This window comes from Dromaius novaehollandiae, chromosome 5 (assembly GCF_036370855.1).
Source record: "Dromaius novaehollandiae isolate bDroNov1 chromosome 5, bDroNov1.hap1, whole genome shotgun sequence".
NCBI classification, from domain to species: Eukaryota; Metazoa; Chordata; class Aves; order Casuariiformes; family Dromaiidae; genus Dromaius; species Dromaius novaehollandiae.
In genome coordinates, this window is record NC_088102.1 from 23917405 (window position 1) to 23934505 (window position 17101).

Here is a 17101-nt window from a genome sequence, read left to right on the forward strand (position 1 = left end):
TTGCTGCTCTACTGTTGATAATGGTCTGAAAGAAAGGGCAACCTAAACTAGTATCATTTTTAAAGCTTTCTCTACTTCATTTTCTCTTACTCACAGGAGAGTTGGTCCACTGTGCACTCCCAGAAATGCATCTTCATTGATAACTTTCAAGTATTTGTTCTTGTGCAGATAGCTACAGAAACAAAAAAATCCCAAAACACACAATTATTTGGCAATAGTTATCCATATATTAAGGGAAAAGATCTTCGGCTTACTTGCCTAAATAGGTTTGCAAAAGTAACATATATAGGGCCACCCTATCCCAACAACATACTGAAACATACTTTAATTTCTATGTACCCAATAAGCAACTGTTGAGGAACAGAAAAAAACCCCCAGATTTGTTATTTTGAAAATAAATCAAATTCTCTCTCAACAAAAAAGCAAAATAAATTATCAAAATAAATTCTCTCTGCTGCAAGTTCTCTTTTCCTCTGTTCTACCCATAAAGACCTGCATGCATACTGTATCTTCAATAAATATGTGTGAGGATGAAGTGAAATAGACTGCTTTGCTTTCATCAGAATGAGATATGGGGAATTACATGACATTTACAGAAACATAGAATGAACTAACATGAAACTAATTTCCTCTTTGAATTTGATAATATAATTTTAATTGCTTTAAAGTCTTCCCAGGCAAGTGGGGACTCCCATATAGGTCAACAATTAAGAATGAAGTTTCTTTATAAGACAAAGGAGGGAGAGAGAAGGAAGTGGATAAACCTGAAGGAAGTAATAGCACAAAACTAATGTCCATAAAAATAACATTTTACAATATTGGGAAAACCATGAACAATTTCCCCTGTAGCCAATATCTTCCTGAAACATGTAATGTTGTAAAATTCTCCTATCCTTATATGTGATCAAAATGATCAAGGACCAGTTTTAATTACCATCACTCAGGAAACTGAAACATAAGAAAGAATGTGGATTAATAAATGAGGAAAAAATGATAACCACACATTTAAGTATCACCACTATAATGTTAAATGGGTTCTGGACATGTAACATGTTAGTCTATTTATATGTCCTGTTGGATCCTGAAATGAAATTAAAGAAAAGGAAGAGAAAATAGGCAAAAGAGATGCCTTGGAAAGTGAGCAATACTAAGGATTCATATGCTTTTCCTACATCATTGTTTATCTTGACTGTCAACTCAGCCAACCATGATGAATGATGTGAGTGTATGCTGAAGTAAACAGATTCTTTCGGGGTTTATTTTTGTAATTAGGTTTTGAGATTGTACACTTTCCATTTCAGTAATTTAGACAGCTCTGTAAAAGCACATCTCAAATATATTTAGCCATCTGCTGGAAATATTTTTTTTAAATCTTCTTTCCCCACCAACTTCCTTGCAGAAGTAAACATTGCTACAGGAGCAGCACTTTGCAGAAGTCTGCTGGAGTAATGCAGTTCACACTGGATATTAATGATGAATTACAATGGGGAATTTACATTTCAGAGGAGCACTGTTCAGTTAAAATATCATTCATCCCCTCATTCATGTTCTTTTACTTCCCTGTCTTTATAAAGCAGGAGTAAAACATATACATTGCTAGCAGAGTTTGCTGTAAAACATGGATGCTTGTTGGATGAGAAGATTTAATGGGGAGCACCGTTACTTAGTGTGGTACAGTAATGGAAAACATGAGAGCACATATCTGCATTGATTGTTTTCGCTTTCTTGAATGACACAGGTTTTTCAATACTGCAAGAGTGGTTGAAAGGCAACACTGCATGGTAGAAGATATCCTCTGAGATTCCCAAGCTTGGTTATGATTAATAGATGGGACATAGGGCCTCCGAATGATTAATCAAAAATGAATTTTTCTTTTCCTTTTTCTGCTTGTTTTCCTCCTTGAGATCGTCATTTAAAACCCATTAAAATTTATTTCCCTCATTTTCTTCTTCTTTTTTTCTCTTCTTTTTCATGAAGCCCAAAGGGCCTTGGATCAGACCCAGAGGGAATAGCTACATTCTTCACTGTACAGTATTGGATAAACAGGAGTTTAATTTAGAATGTCACATTACAGAAAATGAAATATTTGCCTTTTGCATTAACTTAATGTTGCTGCTAGAAACAACAAATCTCCAAGCTTTCACTTAATAAAATTATACCTTGTCTTGGCATTTGGTAAACAAACTACTTCAGAAAATCAACTTAGAAATTTCAATATAGTTTATCGAACAGATTACCACTGATGTTCTGCTACCTAGTTTTTCTCGTAAATCTGGAGTGGTGCTTTGCTCCAGGTAAAGGTCACGTGATTTAATTAGGAGAAAACTGTTTATCCTTTTCTAACAGAAAGTAAACAGTATCAGCAGCACCTGGTATGTGTTTTTCGCTTCTCTACTTCTACCCAGTCCAATAAAGCAGATGTTTAGGGCTCCACGTTAAACTACATTTTCACTTGATTCTTTAATAACACGAAAAATTCCAATAAGGTCAGAAGTAATAGTACTTGCACACTAGCAGAGAAACAAAAAGAAAAATTCTTGCAAAATCATCTCGATATGTGTTTCATCAAAATGTAAAAATAAAAGGAATATAAGGGCTGAGCACAGTTCATATATTGGCTAAGCCTTAGAAAAACATCAAGTATTGCATATACAGCTGAGAAGGATTCAGTCAAGATACTGGATTCCATTCACCAAATTTTGCATCTTGTGATCTCTGTGGGCACTAATACAAATACTATGTCATCATGAAATAATTCCTGTATCATGTGGAAGTTCAATGTAACTGAACCAACATGACTGAAAGATCTATCCCAAATCTTTAATTAAACTTGAACCTTTTCAAAATTCAGGAAGTCTGTCCAACTGTTAATGGAAAAAAAGGCAGTTTTGAAAAGATTAAGAGCATGTGAAGAATACTATTGTTATAGAATTCAAACACATTTTAAAATAAAGAAGTACTGAAAATAATCATACGTATCCTAATGCACCTCTCTGGTTAATTTAGGAGTTCATGATGAAGAAATCTCTTTCTCATGAGACCTCCTGCCAGACTCTTCAGTCAAGCCCTGTCTACAGGAGCTGAATATGCTTTGACAAAGTGGAACCTCTACAGTCTTTTGAGATTTCTCCTTTGCATCCTGATTGATTCAGATTAGTATGCGTATGGTGTAAAAAGGTCATTCATGCACTACGAAAGAAGGTAAGGGGTAAAATGGAATGGTTGCTTCATGCTTTTGCCATGTCCATCTCATTTCCAGTGCAAATGACTGGTTTTTCTCAACTACTCCCAGCACCTTATACCACTCCCCTTTTTTTGCAGGGAAGAGATTTCTGTAAAAGGGCTGCTAGCATTATCATTATTACACTTATTAAAATAATCTGCCTTGTAAATACAGCAGGATAATTACTTCTGAAATTGTCTTAGAAATATTAATGATCAAAAGAAATTTTATTGACAGATGTAGCTTCAAGCTGGAAAGTTAATCAAAATTTACACTGGACTTACTTGCCATGATTTTATTTCTAAGACATAGAAAAAGTATATCAAATCAAAGCACACTGTAAAAGACATTAAAAAGCTCATATTGTTACTGTTGACCCAAATTAATATCCTTTCAAACAGGTATAAAGTGTTCATCATAGACTTTTCTTTCTGAAAGAAAAGAATGATCTGCTACTTACACAGCATCTAGATTTGTCCCATTAAAAGCATGGCCTTGGATGCTGGTAAAACCATTATTGTACAGTTTGCTGCAAGCAAAAAAAAAAATTAGTTTATTTTGGGATGCTTCAATAACTGAATACCTAACGTCTTATGTATCATTTTTCTTGGCAACGGCGCACTTATGGATAGTTAATTTTAATCTCTTGAAGAAACAGCAATTATAGTGTAAGGTCAAACAGATGTCCAGTAGCATTCTTGATTGTAGCTGAATCAAGAATTCCATGTTGCAGGTGTGCTATCTTTTACTTCTTTCTACAACAAAGATAGAACAAGACTAAAACACTTTCCCATAACTTTCTCACCCTCAAGCTAAATGAAGGATACAAAATCCTGCAAAGACTGGTTAAGGGAGGCTAAAGGAAATAATACATAACAAAATAAGTGTGGTTTTAGTGTAAGGGCTGGCTGAATTTGTAAAATTCTTTCTTTTTTTCTCAGTGTTCACTTCCCTATCTCATTATAGTCATTTTCTCTCCCTTCCCCTCCATCCTTTCCTGAAGCTCACACTGCATTTGACTTGCATAATTGAACTGCATTTAACATTTTTTTCACCTCAGATCTGTTTCCTCTGCCACTTGCCACCCATTAGTATGTGCCACTTAGGTTGCAAAAAAATGATGCAGTTCTAAGCATGCTGTAGCTTAATACAACTCTGCAAATTTTTCTCTTTGATTTTCTCCAATATGACTGTCCACTACCATTATGATCATACTATCTTCTGTTATTTTTTCTTTTAAAAATGCTTAGCACAGACCAGTTTAATGAAAAGCAGAAGGCCTGATTCAAATCACTGTCAAAGTAAAGGATTTATGTAACCTATATTATGGATAATGCTTGTCTATAGCATTTTTCTGTTGCAAACTACTAGAGAGGAGGACTGAGTTATTTTTAACACATTGTCATATGCTTGACAGGACAAGGCAATGTGATTGCCTTGTGACTTAAACTGGGAGAACTTACAGAGTAAGAGATTCATTGCAGAGCCCACGGAAAGCATTTGCAGGCACTGAAGTCATGAAAGGATTATCTGCAATTTCACTGAAAAAGGAAAAAAAATCATAATCAAACATCTGCATAACATAGCAGATTCTCTAGAATAGTTTTATTATTAAATGTTCTCTGCCTAGATAATCAATATAAGTGTAAAATAATTTGTTTAGTTATACCTAAGTCCTAAAGCTAGCATTCAAGAAGTGAGCTTGTGAAGTAGATGAATTTTATAGTCCTGGTAAGGTGTGCCTAACCTGTGCAATTCTAGTGATTAATGATCCCATCTCTCATAAGCCAAAGAATCAGGAAGATAAATAATGCTGCAAGGTCAACTGAGTTGGTCCAAATTACTTTAAAGCTGAGATCCTGTTCTTTAGCTGAGCTCAGATAAAAGCTCACAAGCTCACAAATAGAAACATTATTCAAGACAGAGACATTTCACTTTACAGAAGTGCATCTAGCACAAAGGAAATAAAAAAATTACAATGTGATCTAATCTAATGATTCTTCTCAACTCTTGCCCAAACGAGTGTTTCACTGTCCGCTGTTTCTTGAATACTTTTTAATTCCCACTCTGCAGTCTCCCAAAAGTCTATTTATGCTCAGAGCAAAACTCTAGTGTGACAAAAGAAGTAAAAGAAAACTGAAGAGGTTCACTACAGCTGAACTGAAGAAAGGAAAGAGAGAAGAAGGAGCTGGTAGGAATTTCATTCTAAGCAGTTTTCACTGATAGGTGGTTTCAGCCACATATTGTTTTGGTTTGCTATTTTTTCAGATTGGTTTACTTTTCTAAAACAAATATTTACTTTTTGAAGCTTGCTGAGTAACCTCAAAAGCCAATATGGATATAAACAATGTTTTATTTTCCACAGTTATACCTTATTCAGCATTTAGAAACCTATTACTCTTCAAGAGCAGAATTATTCTTCAAGAAAGAGAAACTGTTTCTAAACATCTGTCTTTGTAGACACCCATGTCTATGTGGCAATTACTGACATATGGACCAAGTGTAGTATAGGAAAACAAGGAGCATTGTAATCTGAAGGTAAGAAACAAACCCTAATGACAGTGCAGCAGGTGGTATTTCTTTTTAGTTCTCAGCTGTTACTTTAAGCTGTTACTTTAAGAAGGAACCTGACTGTGTCAGGTGAAAAACCTTGAAGGGAGAGGTAAATTGATCCTTTTCTTAAGGAGCTACTGAGCATGCTTATATAAAGAAGTGTGGGGTTTTTTTTTTTCTTTCTTTTTTTTTTTTTTTTTTTTTTTTTTTAAGAGATTACAATGAGCAGTAGGCAGGAGACTTGTGGCATGGGTTTAGGAACCTGGAGTGAGTGTAGAAACAGCTGAGAGAGGCAAGGAGAAGATAGGTCTTAGAGTTGATGAAAGGAAGTTGCTAGAGACTGGAGTGAGTGAGCAAATCTTACTGTCACTTAGAAGGTCATCAAGGTGGTTGGAAACAAGGACACAAATGGAGGGTTGTATAAACTCTTTTTGCTTCTGTTTTAGCCTATTCTCTTCCAGTTCTCTCTATTTAATCTAAGTAGTGTTCTAATTTACAATCTTAGAGAGCTTTGCCCAAGTCTAAAGGCTGTTTACTCTTTGGGGAGCTCCCTAGTCGTTCTTCAGAAGATGTAGGTGTCTCTCTCTCAAGTTCTGGCTGACTCAGGTTTCCAGACTGGAGACCAAGCCAAAGGTAGCAACTTAAGGTCATGATATGTGAGTTAGCCTGAGGCTAGAGGTGAGCTCTCCTGCCTTGGGTACCAGGTGTAACAGCAGATCCTTGGGAGGGAAGATCTCATTGTTCCCTGAAGGTCTAGCTTCTCTAGCAAAACAACCAGCATTTCCACGTTGCTCCAAGGTTTGCCTCCCCAGCAGCAGGCCACGAATGCAGTGGGGATTATGGCTAGTCTGACTAAGAACACCTCTTAGTAGCACTGAAACAACTCCTGGGGTAGGTGACCTGTGGTTGTGTTTTGGCAGATCACGTTCTATCACAATACTTCTGATTGTTATTAGCCATTGTCCTAGTCGATCCAGCAGTCAAGACTCTTCTGGATGAATGCTGCTACAATATATAGATTGCTAATTCCTCTCTAGGATTAAGTAGTTGCCAAGATGCCTCCACCTTGTGTCTCTTCTACCTGTAAGGCTTCATCTAGGCTTTGGCCTGATTGCAGCTCAGAGTTCAGACTTGCGAAAGGTTAGTACATGGAGATGGATGTAGGCTTTGCTTTCTGAATGCCAGCAAACACCTGCTGTTGTTAGAGCAGAACTCTCTGTTTCTCTCCGTAAGGATAATGGTTTCTCTCCGTAAGGATAATGGTTTCTCTCCGTAAGGATAATGGTAAGAGATGCCTGACATTTGTGTTCCCTCTCTCTCTCTTCAATACATTGTTCTGTAATTTGCTCCAAGCCATATGTGTTGCAGCACAGAGCTATAGGATGCTCTGAAGCATTCTTGGGGTTGCAGCATGGATACAGATGTGCTGTGCCATCTGCAGCTGACCTCACTGGTGTGATTCTCATGAAACCAAGGCATTCCTGAACTAGGGACTTGGAAACTCTGCTTTATATCCCAGCTTAGGTGATCTGCTTTTGAAACCCTGTTTCTGTCTTTGTTTGTTTGTTTTCTGTATTAGAACATGTATTAAATTGTATGAAGCAACATATTTTGAATGAAATAAGCTTTCACCAAAATCTTCCTAAAAATGTGAGCTCAGCCAATACAGAGCTTTTTACAGATGCGATGATAAATGATTGCTCTCAGGACCAGTTCTCCTGCTCTTGAATTTCCCATGCTCAGAGTGGGGTCAGAAGAAAGAAGGCACAGATAACTAACTGAGATCATGATTCACAACATAGTAGATTCAGCTAATGGACAGTAGTATCAGGTGCTCACGCTGCCAGCACAAATTTGTTGGAGAAATTTTGGCAGGTTGGCTGTATGTCAGATAAGGTATTGCATGTCTTGCCCTATTCTAACTTCATATTACTTCAGGCATTGCATAGCCAGTATAAAGCCTAAGTAAAAGCAAAAGGCCAGGATAAGTCCTGTATCACGAAGTTTGGCTAATTCAAGAGAAATGTGATTGTGTCTCATCCAGATCAAGTTTATAGTGCTAGATGACCCAGCATTTCCCAGATTTGGTATTAAAGATTATTGAACTATAACTTGAGGAAAAGCGTTTTGGAAGACTTATTTGATACTTTCTTTAAAATGGAAGCCTTCACTATAGGGTTTCTTGTGGTCTGAAATCAGCAGTATTCTCACCAGCTGTGAGGACAGATACTTACAGTAAAAAATTCACATCAGATGAATAGATTTTGGTGAGGTCAGGAAATACTTTGAGTCCTGTATTAAAAATCCCACTGAAACAGAGGAGAAACAGAAAACTACATGAAGCAGACTACTGAAGGAGAAAAAAAGTGTATTTAGAGCATTCAGCAGTGCAGGATCGCCATTTAATGCTCTCTATTGGCAATAAATTTGCATATAATCAACTGTTCAAAATTAAGGATGCTAGAACAAATAAAAAATTAAAATAGAAGACATGATAAATCAGAGAATCAAAAAGATGTGAACTGGAACAAAAAGACAGCTAAGCAGATCTGCAGGGGGAAGTAGCCAGTGAAAACGGGAGGGGAGAAAAAATTAAAACTCCAGCTTTGCTTGACAGATTTAGGCTACTTCAGACAGTAAGCTGGACTCCCAAATCCTCTATCATTTATTGAGGCTAAGAAAATACCTCTAAATATCTCCAAATACCTCTACAAAGGAAACTGGTCTTCCAACTGTCAAATTTTACATGAATACAGTTAATTCCCCTTATTTCTGAACTATTGTAGAGTGGAAATAACTTAAGAAAATATAGTTCTCAAATTTGAAAGCTATTCTCCTGATATAAAATAGTTCTGATTAAATTCTTTTTATTGCTTTCAGATATATAAGAAAACCTGGAAAATCCTTCCTCCTTACTGCTGCCCCTACCACATGCACACCACCATTTCTAGAGTCTTCCAAACACTACTCAAAATCATAGAAGTTATGGCCTTTCTCTGCCTCATTCTCTTATGCTATAATTTTGTAATTTCAGGGTTTCATTACTCGGTGCTGCTTTGGAAAAACTGTTTGGGAATATGGAAGAACTCTATGGACTTCTTCCTGCCATGGAAGTTGTATGAAATCAGGTGTCTACAGATCAGCTTGTCACGTGTAGCTGGCAGGTATTTACATACATATGTAAAAATAAACATATCTAGCAAGTACCAAAGATGTGCATATTTCTATTGTGTCCTTCTTTCCAAGATTCCCTACGCAATTACAGTAAGACAATTCTAATCCTTAATAAAATACTAGCTGTAGAATTTTACCAAGAAAATGTTTGTGCATCCCAGTTATTTAACAGATACAAAGAATGGCAAAGTTACTGATGCATTTGTGAGCATTTTTCCCTTTCTAGCAAAATCAGAGGTCCAACCTAGCTGGCTTTCTGTTTGAAAATAAAGCAACAGGGGGAAACATTGCAAGCAGCTCCAAAATGAAAAGAAAAGAAACAAAACTGCTATACTGTGAAGACTTTAAAGAGTCCTCTGTGAGCCTTAAGTGCCAACCAATTAGAGGTGCCAAATACTTACAGGTATTTCAGCAGTGGTAGGTTCTTAAAGGCATCTGGATCTATGTAACCCAAGTTTCTAAGATTTCGAATTTCACTGTAAAAAAAGGGGGAACATTATCACATTGATCTATTATTATTATTATTTATTGAACAAATGCCAGCAATAGTAAAGTGAAATTTCAGGAACCTAATTCTTGTAATGAGCTTTCGTATTGGCTGGCTGGAGGTCACAATGCTTTTTGGGCAATCTTACATTGAAGAATTATCACCTGGATAGATGCAGTCCTGGACACTAGCTAGTTTAATCAAGGGGGAAGAAACGCCTGACTTTTGCTTAGGGGTCCTCAGACTTGTTTAATTCTGCCTGTTAAAATCAAAGTAATAGCATACGGTTAAGGCTTGATGCATTAGGGAACATGGGTAGAGTTTTGTGTCTATGAAATTAAGTAGCAAATCAGAAGCAAATCAAGAATAAAAAACAATATTTGATTTCACAAGAGTCTACAGTTGGGGCCTATCAGTGCCACAGCTGCTGTCATTACTGTCAGGTAAACCTCCTACCTTGTAACTTAATTGCAACGTGTGCATTATTAATGTAAGTTGACATAAACAACTTTAAAACATTTAAAACAGAGTTAATAAATCCAAAGGCAGAATCTTTTCTAGAGAGGTAGGAGTGGGATTTAGACATATGAGTTTTATTTCTGGTTCTAACAGTTATGTGCTATAACATGCTAAAAAGGTAGTATGGCTCTATGTCTTAGTTTAGCCACAATAAAATGGAAATAAAAGTTCCTGCAGAATATGCAAAACTTACATTCAAAGCCCTTCACACGTGCTAAGCCTCGCAATCCCCTGTAGAGTTACTATTTTGTGATATAGAGATGAATTATGTTTTAGCTACGGCAGATGAGATCTCCTGGAAATCATCTTGTAGAAGAGAATACAACAGAAATTTAAAGTAATTCTGGGTCCTTTGCCCTGATATGTCCTCAGTAATATCCATCCAGATGAAACAGTGTCTCAGGTAAGTTAGTATAGTAGCACCTTCCACAGTAGCTGGAGTGAAAGGTGGGTTGGGAAAGCAATGGCATTGCAAAATATAATTTAAACTAGCAATGTTGGTCTGGATCATGTTTTTAGCTGTTCTCTTCCTGTCAAGGCATGTTTTCCAGGAGTGCGCAGTCTCGGGGTCCTCTCAGGCCATACTCAGCACTGTTCATTGAGCTTCAGTGTCAGCTTCATCCTCAAGCTGAACACTGTCAAATTGTTTTCCATTAAAACTTTAGCTCATGTTTTCTAGCCACATACCCTACCCGCTGAAGTCACTGTAATTTCACTACCTTCACTGTAGTTTTTTTAAAGCCTGCACAACAAAACAATTTCCTCAGTCATCAAACTGTAACCCTACACATTTAAACTGTCTAGCTTCCTGACATGTCTGATTATCCAATAACAGGCAAGCTTGTCCAAGAGCTTCTTATTCCTTTATAAGATTACCGTATGCCAAGCCTCTCCTTGACAGGTCATCTTTTTCTTGTAGAAATCTGTCTGGGTTCCTGTAAAATTGCTCTCTTTCTCTGGGATCCTGGATGTTTGATAGCCTTATTTATGACAACAGTTCCAACAGTGCTACAAACTGCTTCTGTGCAATTGGCATTGCGGTGGGGTCTCTCATCACTGCATGCCATGTACCCAGAAACCCTGCATGTCCACAGCTCATGTGCACTGTGCTGGCGTAATGCAGTGCACTAGGTCAAGCATTTCCAAAAGTTTTGGCTTACTGCCCCTCTGATACAAAATCACAGTTTGCACACACAAATGCAGTGTGCATTTGATGCTTTCAGACAGAGATTTTCTTGCTGCACACAGGGCTAGATAGCACATGTGCACTGTGGCTGTCAAGGAAACCCAGGTCCATAGGGAGCTCAGTCACCGTGGCACTCAGCTGAAACGTGCCACTCTTGGAGCGCTCTGATTAACCGTTTTGGCTGGAGAATCAGTTCAGTCATGGCAGCCGACTGGGAGAGGTATGCATTTTCTCATGCCCCTTCTCTCTCTCTTCAGACCTTTTTTCTATGATACTTGATAGCTTGTTGGTAGTCGTCTTTAAGATTCTTCTTGGCTTTGAAAGTGACTTTGTCATAAACATTTCCCCAAACTGCTGCAGGACTGTTGTATACTGATCCTGTCGACTCAACGATCTATTTGGCCTTATAATTATATGACCCATTTTTCCTGTTAATTCCTTCAAATCTCCAACAGTACTTTGTACTCTTTTTTTCTGCCTCCTTTACAGAGCTCCTCAGTGGATTTGGATGGCTCAGGTCATTTAAATTCACCCCATTCTTTGCAATGAACACACCAGTCATCATGTAAGTCATGCCTAACATAGAGGATGGTGTATCTCTTTGCCTTCTGTTGATGCAAAATGTAACATAGACTTCATTCCCTACACCCTACTGCTGGTAGTTATGTCACCACAGATTTCAAATTCTTTCACTGTGGATCAGAAGTCAACTAATGATATCCTTTTATAGACTTACTGTCTAGAAAAACAGATTTGAGTTCTAACAATATTCTCTTTGTATTTGATGAGTTGAAAATGTATATATTTAGTAGACCAATTTTTATGAAGCCCAGGCCACTCCATCTACTATTGTCTCTGCAGGAGAGTTAAGTCTATATATAAAGTAAAAGTAGTAAGATTTTAAAGTCTCCAATGAGACTTTAAAAAATAATGTGTTACTTCCTAGATCTCATTTTTCAGAACTGAAATTTAGCTATCTCTTTTCTATTTTCCCAGCATATTTTAAATCTCTAAACTAAGAAAATTAATCAGTGAAGTCTTTTCTTTTCTTAAAAAATTTGCAAAACTATGTTAACACCTTTACCTTCCTGAAAAGATAATTATAGAAAAGGAATTTTGCCAAGCTGAGGTACTGCTCTGCGTTCACTTAACATACTGTTACACTGTAATTAACTATGTCTGAAGAAAGTTAAAGACAGCATGTATGTAACCTTTTTATATTCCACAGTTCTTTAACATGATTCCACACATGGAGACCATTTCATCTCTGTTTCAAAATAATGGCTAAGAATAAATCAAAGAATTATGCTGGTGACAATGAAAACACGGAGAGACATTCATGGAGATGAATGTGTTAGCTTTCTTTGAGATAATTAAATGGCTCAAATAATTTAGTCCAAAATAAGTGCCAGAAATCTCCTTGACCCTTCAGTTCAAAGAATATGGTTTCTGCCTTTGCTCCAAAAGCAAGTTCAGTCTCAAAATAATATCTGTATTCAGACTTTCATAAATCTGGCAACGTGCCATATTTCAAAAGCAAGACAATCATCAGTGAATAGGCCAAAGACTGAGGGATACACACAATTTTAGTTAAAGGTCACATGCTTTTCATTTCTGTGAGAATTTTGGCACTGAAAGTAGTAAAAAAAAATGAACAAGATTTCATAACTTGATCTGATATCAGGTAAAAGATTAACTTTTAATAAAAAGTGAGGCACAAGGTGAGGTGGTGGATTCAATTTAAAAATATCCCATCAAGACTCCACTGCTGCCTTGAAATCTTAATTGAAGTATTGAAAAAGACAAAGGGAGCAATTCCAGCAGAGTCAAAAGCAGGATCTAAAGATGGGTCAGATATTAATGGCTCCTTTTATCTTTAATTTCTGTGCCTATGAGGCAAGCAACTTTTAGATTTCTTCACCATGTAGTACAAAATGAATATACAACAGCTTTAACCTAGCAATCTAGGTGAGCTAATGATAATGATTGTTGTAATCGTATGTAGGTGTACCTTATCTGTAATACTGAGTGCTAAAAAATGGAAATCTGTTTGTGTAAGGTGATAAGGTTCATCTATGAATCCCTGCTTAAATCAACTCGGATTAAATTAGGGGCCACTGTCAAGAAGACACACAGAATCTTTTTTCATTGTGAGGAATAAATCTTATGTTTCTGTGTTTAAAAGAAGGGATCTATCTCAGAAATACTGAAAACTCTTCATATTTAAAGAAATTTACCTTGAGGACTGTTTTTGCCAAGAGCTAGAACCAAGTTTGGAGCAACAGCATTACCTGCTTCCAGGCCCTCGTGTTGATCTTTAAGTGGGTAGCCCCTGTCCTCTGGAAGCTGGGCACGCTAAACATCCTTCAATATATGGCACAGTAGTTCGGCACTGGCAAGCATATCTTTGCTGTAAGCATTTTAGAGGTCTGCAAGACCATGCACCAGCCCATTTAACCTGTGGGACTTGCTAACTGAGACTTCAGGAGAGCACCAGCTGTTCTGAAAGCACAGTTATGCCCTAGCGGCCTCCAGCCGCCAGCAGGACACGTGTTTCTGCTTATGTCCGTTTCAGGGAGCCCATGATTATAATCATAAAGGTTATCACTGGCTGATAGGCCAGCGTTTCTAAAGAGAATAAACACACATTAATTTAACCAACTGTGTGTATCAAACAATCATGTTTCCGAGTTGTGGCATCCATTTCCTGTTACCATCCCTTAACACTGTCAAATACCCTACAGGCAGTCTGCAGGCTAGACAGCATAGCTATCAGGAAACTGGGCTTTAAGTTGCCATTTAAATTGCCGCTGGAATCATACTTACGGGACAATATCAACCCAGCCAAGTTATCTGAGAACTGAAAGTGGGAAAAGAGACATAAGACAGTAAGTAAATATGTGGATACAGTTACCAGGGCTTTAGCCTCTCTATACGCTGCTCTACTGATAAACAGTTCTGCTCCATCTTTCCGGTCTTCAGTTTTTACTGTTTTCTCAGACATTGCAGGGAGAGAAGGGTTTACCTATTACTTGCAGGTTAAACTGATGTAGTTGATATCTATACTACTCCTATTATTTTCTTGTATTCAAATATTCTTTATGCCTGTTAACTACTTTAACAGTACTGTTTCTGTGTTTAAAAGATATCTTCTCAGTGTCAGTCTCTTGCTTCTCTCAAATAATTTTATTAGACATGCAGCAATCACACTCCCAACAGTGGAGTTTGTTTCATAAGCTTTAACAGACATGTTTTTTCCAGCACTGCCTACATTTAAAAAGCTGGACTTGAGCTTCTTGATTACATATTCTTTTGCTGTGAACCAAAAGTTCAGGTTTTGGCTTATTGCTATCCATAATATTCTGCATAAATGATTTGGATGAGGGTATTGTAAGTAAGAATTCAAAGCCTGCAGATGGTACTAAAGTTATAAGTACAGAATAATGCAATGAGATTCAAACAGATTTTGATCTATTAAGTAACTGGGCCAAGAGAGGGCAAGTGCAGTTTGACAAAGGCAAATGAAAAACTAATTAATCTGGCAATAAAAGATTTAAAACTGCCAGATGAGACAGCACAGTAATCGGAGAAAAGCTTAGGGAATGTGAGTGAGGAAATCAATAGATGCACTGAACAATGGGGTTTATTCCCCTGCTGTTCCATTTCCTTGAATTGGTAATGGTGGAATCAGGAAAGAATTGTGCTTTAATATCTAATGTAATTATATTTGCATTTCATTCTATACTTTGTATTACAGGGGTCTCTTGAAGCCCAAAAGGAGACAAGGGGCCCATTGTGGTAGGTACTACATAAATCAACAGAAGCAATCAGTCCCCTAAAAGTCTCCAGTCACAAGATGAGAAAGAAAATGAGAGAGGTGTAAAAAGGTAAAAGGCAATTCAACCAAAGGAAAAATCAGGAAAAGAATCCAATTTTCCTTACTCCTAGTCCAGTCAAATGCACCTCTTGCACTTGCTTGGCCAAATATGTGGCCTCTCATTTCACATGTATGAGAGGAACATCCTCAAATTCAGTTCCATCCTTGAACTGCGCCACTGTCCTTGTCGAGCACTATGGACATCATGAATCTCACAGTAATAGAAGGAATCTTCCCTAAAAACTCAGATTTAAAGGACAGCTACAGGTTCATCAATACTGTAGCTTATGAAGGAAGCTCAAAAGGAGAAAAGATTTTTGAATAGTTCTAATCTTATCAGTTACAGGACAGCAATATACAAACTAACTTTTATAATTTATTTTCCAATAATCAGTTACAAGTAGCACACTCAGAAGTGCATAAATGTTAGATGATAGTGATTTTCAAATTGTAATCAAAAGACTGCTGTGATTAAATATTACTTCTAAAGGATTCAAGAAACTAAGAAAAGCGAGCTGGTTATTAGCAGATTCATTAGACCAGGTTTTCACTTTTAAAAACAAGTTTTTCTGAACTGGTGAATTGAAAAGATTGAAATCCACTGACTGGGAACTAAAGGTTCTTTTGAAAACTCACTCTGGGAAAAATATTAGTAGTTTTAGCAGACACAGCCAAATGGTATACTTAATGTCTAGTAGGCTAGTTCCCAGGAACCTAAATGCCTGAGAGTTGATTCTAAATGATTTCTGAAGTGGAATGTTTGCACACTATAAATATAACCTAAACTTAGCAGTCAGTGTTTAAATTCTACATTCAACAGCACTCTAACAAGTCTGAGTACTTCTGAGAACAGAGTGCTTTTGATACATAAAAAACTAAGAAGTTTGAACTAATAGGCTTCCTTGTTGACCATGTATGCAGACAGGCAAAAGATGCACTGAGAAAGAAATATTTTACTTTGCAATCCTAGCTGAAATTTCTTAGAGATGCTAATAAGGAAGAAGGATGTTTCCTTCTGCTCTCCATAGGATAACTGAATTATTTCTGGAACATTTTCAAAATTTACTAATATTCAGCATCTGCTTTATCTATTTTTTTAAGTTCATAAGACCATTAAGAATTGGCTTATATGTGCTTTAAAGACAATCAATATTTAAAATTTTATTTCCGGCACCCAAGCTAGTAAGTGAAAATGTAATAGGCTCACAATCAAACTGACATCATACTATCCATGAATAGCACCTCTGTTTTGCCTTTTGAAAAAAATTACTTAAACTGTAAGTTATCAAGAACAAGTGTGCAGAGAACATCACTTGGCAATTTACTTAAAGTCCTATGTCAGGGTCTTCCAAGTGTATAAATAATACACTTATTACGTTCAGTGACAAAGAGGAATACTTAGTTCCAAGTAAAATTGAGTCTGAAAAGGAAACTAATAATAATAATTACTCAAATATTACTCTAATGTATGAATTGAGTGAGCCATACATTTGCCTAATTAACTCTAGAAAGGTTTATGACCTACTTCATATTTTATATGAATTTAGTAACATCAAAAAAAGGAAAAGCAACCACATAGGTGAATTCTAAAATTTATTTTCCAGACAAGTTTCCAGACAAGTTCCAGTCTTTCCTACCTGCCTTGCAATATTGACACACCCTTGATATTACGCTCTTGCAGAATATGCTCTTGCAAATCTGGCTGCAGAATCCCAATTTAACCATGTTATGCTGAGATACTTATAAGTACTAAGTATATCTAGGTCAGCAGTTCTGAAATGTTTTAAACCATCCATTTTTTCTTTCTGATAATATCTTGTGGTCCCTCTCTACCTTCTCGGATTTACTTTGCATACAGCTTTCCTGACCCCTCTGACTTGTATAAATATACTTCCACATTTTACTTTCCCCTTGCAGTTCCACTAAATACAGTTATCCATATTATTTCACCCCACATGCACCTGTCAAGCCTTTGCATCTCTAGTGCCAGAAAACTGGCTCTGGCTTAAGCCACACTAATGCCCACCTCCAAACTTCAGCTTTCAGCAAGTTTTTTCTGCACCCTGCTTCCTCCAGTGCCCT

The 17101-nt window shown here is 36.9% G+C and overlaps 1 protein-coding gene across 1 annotated transcript in view; it reads right to left on the reverse strand.

The window, feature by feature from the left end:
• The window catches only part of TSHR (thyroid stimulating hormone receptor), a 60854-nt gene that overhangs the window by 14075 nt on the left and 29678 nt on the right, over positions 1-17101 (reverse strand). The window contains exons 4-8 of the mRNA XM_026111461.2: positions 9352-9426; positions 8011-8085; positions 4687-4764; positions 3684-3752; positions 95-172 (exon numbers count right to left, since the gene is read on the reverse strand). Coding sequence (XP_025967246.1) covers positions 95-172; positions 3684-3752; positions 4687-4764; positions 8011-8085; positions 9352-9426 — 375 coding nt within the window. The remainder of the gene's footprint in view (positions 1-94; positions 173-3683; positions 3753-4686; positions 4765-8010; positions 8086-9351; positions 9427-17101) is intronic.